The sequence below is a fragment of the Rhamphochromis sp. 'chilingali' genome (assembly GCF_963969265.1).
Source record: "Rhamphochromis sp. 'chilingali' genome assembly, chromosome: 5".
Lineage (NCBI taxonomy): Eukaryota > Metazoa > Chordata > Actinopteri > Cichliformes > Cichlidae > Rhamphochromis > Rhamphochromis sp. 'chilingali'.
In genome coordinates this window covers 19,172,778-19,180,121 of record NC_137932.1, presented here as the reverse complement: position 1 = coordinate 19,180,121, position 7,344 = coordinate 19,172,778, and the positions used below count along the sequence as shown (strand labels likewise).

The following is a 7,344-nucleotide window of genomic DNA, read 5'->3' as shown; positions in this document are numbered from 1 at the left end:
TGGATTTCTTTTCGAGTACCTTTAACATACATTATGTTGGGTTTTTTTCTTCCCTAAAAGCTGCTCATAAAGCCACTAGTTTTACCAGCCAGCTTCATTAAATCAACACATTGTCATGAACAAGTTCAAGTTAAATAAAAGTCTTAATGTACTCTTGTATTGTATTGTCTAGATTCGTCTGAAGCAACAATCCTCCTACCACACAACACACCTACAGGAAAATGTTCCAATACATAATAAATGAAGTGACTATTAAAGACAAACGGGGCTTTCAGCGAACACAGTGGTCACGTATACCATTTCCAATTTGTTATTCTTATTTTCTGAGATAGTTTTATATTTTGTCTGCATTCTAGAGACATGTGCTCTCAGCATGCCGTCAGCTGCTGATAAAGTATTGGTACCGGCCTGTGAAGCAACAAGAAATGCGATCCTGTACCACTGATTACAGTCATTGCACCTTCAGAAACACACCGCAGTCCATTAGCAGTGGGACACTGACAGATTTTTCTTTTGCTGTGCTGGCTTTGTACTGCAGCACATTCGATTTGAAATGAAAGAGAAACCGAGGGGTTCATCTATTGACTTTTCATATACAACCTCCAACTTCAGATAGTGAAATGTTTCCAGTAAATAAAAATATACCAAGCGATGTCAACAGTGAATGTTTTAGAGGATTTTTATGCTGGATCAGAGGACCACACACACACTCCATGGAGAAAAGGACTGAGCCACCTAAACATTACATCTGCAGGAGCTGCTCAGCAATAGAAACTCATGACATGAAGGTCCCAGCTTTTTTATTATATGTTATATATGTTAATGGCAGTTAATCTGCAGCTTATTCTATTGCAGTACCTTGCTTGTATTCAGTGAGCTCTTTCGATTCACTCTTTCACAAATGTTTGTGAAAGCAGACTGCATGGAGAGATGCTTGATTTTATATATCTGTAGCAACGGGATTAAGAACACCTGAGTTCAGAGATTAAGAGGTGTGGCCTTATAATTTTGCCCAATATAATATATATAGGATCATTGGTGGTGACAAAGACGCATCAAATTATTGCCCTCTTTCTCCATTTGTGTTTTAGCATCTTTCACCGTGTTGTTTGGATTTTAAACAGCAAACAGCTTAACAGGTTTGCTACAGAAGATGTCCATTTTCCAGCAAAGTCAGTAGTCACCTTTGTAGCATTAAACTCCAATTAGATGTTTGAAAGTAGCTCCTGAACATAGGAGAGCATGTAGCTGCTAAAGACACTTATTATTTTGAGAGTCCCAGCAAATTTATACTTAAATGTATGCCGTTGATACGTTGTAACAGCAAACCCCTCTAAATTAACCCGTGTTACAACCTGTCTGGAAATGTAACTTGTGATTGGCCTGTTCAATACCTCTGATTGCTCCTGTGCATTTCCCGATAATGTTTTGGTGTCGTTTTGGAAGATCAGTGAGAAAACAACAATCATTGCTTCAATGTAAGGACTCACTGATGTCAGCATTTTATTCGTTTCCATCTTAGCTGGGACTGCATAAAAAGCACCAAGAGACAATCACAAGTTAATTAACACATAAAACACCATGCATGAATGCTGGCAAGCGTGTCAGCCACTTACGTCGATTACAGAGTAGGCTCTGCGAACACTCACAACAGAAGTCGAAATCAGCCGTTAGGCCACAGTGAAACCACATCTAAAAACAATTCAGTTGTTAGACTTCTCGCTGTGACTGTGAAACTTGTTTCTGTTCTCACTAAGTGGCCAAAACATATCAGTAATGTATTGATGATCTTACAAGCGAAGTATTAGCAGATTTCCCAGAAGTGGATTCAAAGTAGTCCTAATGAAGGCCACTGAATAAAGTTTATAGTCTGCAAGAAACCCCGAATTCACTATGAGTGAAATCAGATTTTCAGACCAAGTTTCAACATTAAACCCATTACAACCTTAACTGTATGTGAGGGACCATTGGAACATTTTATTTAAGAAAAGAAAAAGTCCAAACTACTGTTCTTGATTGAACAATGTCTCAGATGCAATATTTGCTGACTCCTCTGTATGCAGATTCTTACTGTAAAATTTAAGCTGCTGTTTGACAGCACTGAGCTTTCCTTCGGACCTCGACAATTTCTAAACCTAAAATATGCAACAGATGACTCGGACTAACAAAGTGAGACGAGTCAAGAATGGTGCGTCTGTTTCACTCTAAGTGCAATGGAGTCTCTTCTTTCAGCTGTCAGCTCAAGCTAAAACTTTCAAAAGGTGAACTTCTCGGCTCAGATCGCTTTTCTCTCGACCAACTGCTGAGCTGACAACACAACAAGCACTTGTGAGGAGTTGTAATGATCCACAAACTCGCTGCATTTGAAATAACCAGCAGCAAGAAGCAGCTGATAATGAGATAGCATCACAACTTACTTCTTCTAAAGTGTGTGCTAGCTGATCTGTTTCAAAACACAATAAGCACTGCATTAACAGATGAAAATATCCAAGTCTGCAAGGACATTACAGTTTAAAGGTGAGAACCTCTTTGCATGGAATGCTAATGCACGGAGCACGAAAAGCATTCAGACCAAGAAATCGACTTTTAAAGATTTCAAAGCCACTTAAAACTACAAAAAGGTGAAAGAAACATCACAAATCAATCTTACTTTGAGTAGTCTTCATTATCTCTGTCACAGCGTGAGTCCTTATGTTTCTCCCAGTCTTTGCCATGTTTACATGTCGTCAGCAGAATAATATCTTCCCCATTGTGGATGTGATACAAAGCATTCCTGGTCTCCGAACCTATACCAGTTAAGTACCTTTTCCCTTTGAAAACCAGCTGGTACTTCCTGGAAGGTGGTGCATCGTTAAGTGTCAGATAACCTATGCCCCCTCCTTTTAGCGGATGATCCTTTGAGAATAGAGGGATGGAAATATCATAGTTAGGTCGGAAGTTGACAACATCTGCACTGGCCTTGGCCAGCATGGCCTGTCCCACCTCAAAGCCCAAATCCTCAGTGTAGTCCGGCCAAGTCCCAGAGTAAAGGTTGAATATGAGGTGATTCCTGCCATCGTTCCACGTGGGTAGGTTCTGGATACGCGATCTAATGTTTTGGACGTACTGCACTGAGAGCTGGTCCCTGTCCAATGTGTCCACAGCTAAAATAAAGAGACAGGCCCTCAAAGGGTCTGTGGTGTGGAACCGGGACTCTTCAATGGAGGTCAAGATCTTCTTGTAGGTCTCTGAGATCTCGCTGCCTCTCTGTTGAGGGTAGATGTAAACCTTGAATCCCGACTGGCAGCGAGCAAAGTCAAAGCAGGTTTCCATGCGGCAGCGCTTGTTCTTGTAGATGTTGTCACGGATCGCCCGTCGTTCACGAGGGGAGGTGTGCTGATGATGGAGCTGAGGGGTGTCCTCCTGTATCCACAGAAACAAATGTATCTATTAACATCACACCAATGTTTGTGCAGTACAGTCAACTCTCCATTAAAACAAATTCCAAAAAAAACCCAGAAACGAATAAATAGTTTGCACTCAAAACTGCATCTCTGACCTAATGGGATTTCTAGATAGTGACGCTTTTAAAAGTTGTCTCCTGCTGAAAACTGCTTTTGAAAATTCATGGCTGGAAACTGCTCCCTCATCATTACTGACTGGCCTGTTGCATTACTTGCAATCCTGAATTCTTCAGCTGGTAATTTGTGCTTGATTTCCCCAAAGCAATGGTGCTTAGCAATCTATGCTTGTAATCCCTTAAAGCAAACTAATGTCTATGCACAAGAACTTGCATATCTGCTTAGACAGCAGTATGTGAAAAGAAACAAAGTAAAGCAGTGTAGTTGGATATGCAGAAAAGCCACAACGTGACACGCTGCATTGATGCCATGAATTGGTACTCACTTCGCAATATCCACAGCATTTTCCCCTTAATTCTGAATATCGCTGTAACTTCCTTGAATTTAAAATTCTTTTTAAAGTGTTTTTGCCTTCCTAAAAGTTTCCTCTCTCTTCACTTCTTTCTATAACACCTACCACCGCCAACGCTTAACACTAGGCTATTTTCAGCATGAATGCCTGGTAAGAGCTCAGCCAAACAGAGATGTTTCGTTTGCAGATATTTTGATTTGAATGAAAGAATCTTTTTTCACTGGTAGAGAAAATACTAAAAAAAAAACAACAACATCATAGTGTTATCATCATCATCATTACATAATTCCCCATAGAGATAAATAAAGTATTGTGATTCTGATCTTGTGACCCCCCCCTTACAGCTTACAATCACAAAAGCTTTGAAACCATCCTCCTTAACTCAGTTTTACTGTTCTGTCCTGTTGTTGGACTTTCATTTTGATCACTAAACACTTATAAATTGGACTTTTTCACTTCTTTTTGTTTTTACTTAAAGAGCTTTCATTGTTTCTTTTCTTATAAATCATTCCAGTCTACCTCCTGCTCTCCTCCCTCCAAATACGGCTCCAGCAGCTTGGTCGACTCCGGCCAGTGTCTGGGTGGTCTGGATGGATTTCTCTGGGGCAATGGCTGGGGCTGGTAGTACACTTCCTTACTTTGGCGGTAGTACTGGTATTCTTGTTGGTGGTACTGATGATACAGGGGGTACTGGGGAAACTGATGATACTGGTATGGCTGCTGTTGGAACTCCCCAATTTGCAGACCCCACAGATATATGAGGAAGAGAAGACCGGCCCCCACAGACACAAGCAGGTACCTCTTCTTGGCCTGCATGTGTGCTGTAGGGGGAGGAAAAGGAGGAGGTGGTGGGTCTGGGGAGGGAAGAGAGGAGAATAGGGTGGAGGTTCACAATAAAACGAGGTGGGCAGCAGGTGTGAGAATAGTGATGGAGCTGAAAACGGATCAACTTAGAGATTAAAATAAAACAAGTATTAATAAAAGGGAGTAAAAATGTTGACAAAAGGATGCCAAAAGAAAGCAGGGAAACGGGAACGAGGAAATGACGAGGAGAGGGGTTGCAGGGAGGTAGATGCAGGTCGGCTCTCTACCCACAACTCGGCATTTTGGGTTTTGGCGTCACTAAAAGAAAACATAAATAGAAAATTATCAATGAAATAAGATATCGGAGTTTCTGAGACAAACATTTTTTTAAATAAATAATTGATACAATATTGCACGGAAAAAATCAGAATAACAGCGTAGAAGCTCTGTGAAAAATGTTAAACCATATCTGAGCACCTTTACTCAACACAATACATGTCATAAATACACAAAAATGTGCCTAAAGACACGGCATTAAAATAATAAAAGCCCAAGCTGATTTGTACACGTTAATTTTGTTTTGATATTTAACTTTTTCAAAAAGTTTTTGTTTTTTGCTAAATGTGACATGGACGGCTCAGTAGCGCTTCTGACTTTCTTAAATAGTATGCAGAGCCCGGTGTTCGCTTAAAAACTGAATTGCCTGATAACGGTGGCTGTTTCGACATCATCGTCACAGCGCAGGGTGTCTCGTTAGGGGCGAAAGAGTGTCGCTTGATGACAGGTTCGCCACTAAAATGCAGCATTTCTGAAGGGAGTTTGCAGCGAGCTACGCGTTCAACACATGGGCTGTTTTTGCCAGGAAAACCACCTCTATTATTAACTCTTTAGGAATTTCCACCTTACAAATTATATTTCATAACTCTTTAGTAAGCGTAATTCCTAATTGAATCCTCTCACCTGTTTGTATAGAACACCTGTGGTTCCAGGAAGTGTCCGCTGCTCTCCCCTCCAGCTCGTGGAGGAATATCCACTTCGGAAACACATTCTTCATGAACCCTCGAACTGTAAATCCATTAGCAAATGACACGCTATGTTGAAACCACGTGCGGAAGGAAATTCACAGAGCTCACAGAGATCCACTGTGCGCTGCCTTCATGTTCCGCCGCGTCCCAGTCACAAACTTTCCGCGAGACAGGACCACAGTCCCGGCGGAAAACACAACACAGCGAGCTGTGAACGCGATAGGTTCCCACAGTGAGAATTCAAATGCACACTCATCTGCCAGAAGAGCCGCGATCACAGCGACAGCATCCATCCAGAATTAAGTCGGTTAAACAAGGCGCGTGCATCTCCAATCAGCATAAGCCATGCCCCCCTCTCTCAGAAACCCACAGCAAGAGAAGACCCAAACTTTGAAATTGAAATCCACATCCCCCCCTCTGTGCGCTGCCGCTCACAGTCAGAAATGAGCAGAAATCATCATCATCCCAGGTAAGTTAAGGAGACGCCGGCGCACCTGATCTGGAGAGATGCGTATCAATAAAATCCTTTCAGGAGCGTCTTCGACCGGCGGGAGCGTTTCTCTATGGAGTAAAGCAAATGGATCAAATAAGCATCACAAGAGAACACTGGTGTTCTTCTGGGCTATCAAAACGAGAATACGGGGTTCCAGTAGCATTTCCATCCTCACGTTTCCATCCTGAAATCCTCAACTGGATCCGAGCTGCTGCACTGTACAGCATCCAGCAGCAGCAGCAGCGCTGATAAGCCAGACAGTAGCAGGCTGGCAGACTTGGGGGGGGGATCGGAGTATGCACGGGGAGTCTGTTTGCTCCGATAAGGTGCAGGAGCCCGCCATAATTCAGGATCTCCCAGTTTGCATTTGTAAATGTGTTTGTATCTGGTTAATGGAGCGTGCAACAAAAACACAAGACGTCCCAAGAAATTACTGAAATCACAGATCACGGGGAAGTCCCAGAGGTGCACTCACAGGTCCTCTGGGTCATTCCTGCTTTCATTTTACAAATCAAACTCCATTCAGAAAACTGCAAATGTTGGACTTTAAAAAGTTGTAAAACACGACTTGTTGCAATAGTACAGTTTAACCATGTGGGATGCATGTCTTTTACATCTTGTAGCTGTTTCAGCCAACGTCACTGAGTTCTGTTTAGCGCTCATTTATTATATTTTGACGACACGCTGAAATTGCAGGCAGTAATTTGAGGAGTCTGTGCGAGTTTACGCTATACCTGTGCATCTTAAGGTTAAGATGGCGTATAAAAATCGCGCAGGGATTAGTTACGTCTCGGTGTTTTGCAAACATGAGAACTTTTAATTAACTCGTGGAATCGCTCAGTGAGTCCAATATTGGGCCCAATTATTCAACTTTGACCATCTGGTCCACTAATCTATGTGTCTGGCGCTTAATTCATGTAGCTGCTTAAATTTGTATTGATGCAACTGATGGAATAAAATTAATTTGCAAAGGATCTAAATAGATGTCATTATCTCATAAATTAGGGTTATACAGATGTTGTGAAGCCGCAACGCCACAAATGGTTGGTGCAGCAAACAGCGCCATCTTGTGGCAATTTATTTCAGCCTACATTTTTAAAAGCAGCTCCA

General features: G+C 41.9%; 1 protein-coding gene across 1 annotated transcript; it reads right to left on the bottom strand.

Annotated features, from left to right (window-relative positions):
* Positions 1-2,646: 2,646 nt before the first annotated feature.
* Positions 2,647-6,034, bottom strand: LOC308397090 (exostosin-1-like; the record flags this gene model as incomplete). The annotated part of the gene is made up of 5 exons (XM_080882805.1): positions 2,647-3,402; positions 4,432-4,766; positions 4,943-5,034; positions 5,677-5,781; positions 5,850-6,034. The coding sequence occupies 5 exons, from the start codon at positions 6,032-6,034 to the stop codon at positions 2,647-2,649; spliced, it is 1,473 nt and encodes a 490-aa protein (XP_080738931.1).
* Between the last annotated feature and the right edge of the window lie 1,310 nt (positions 6,035-7,344).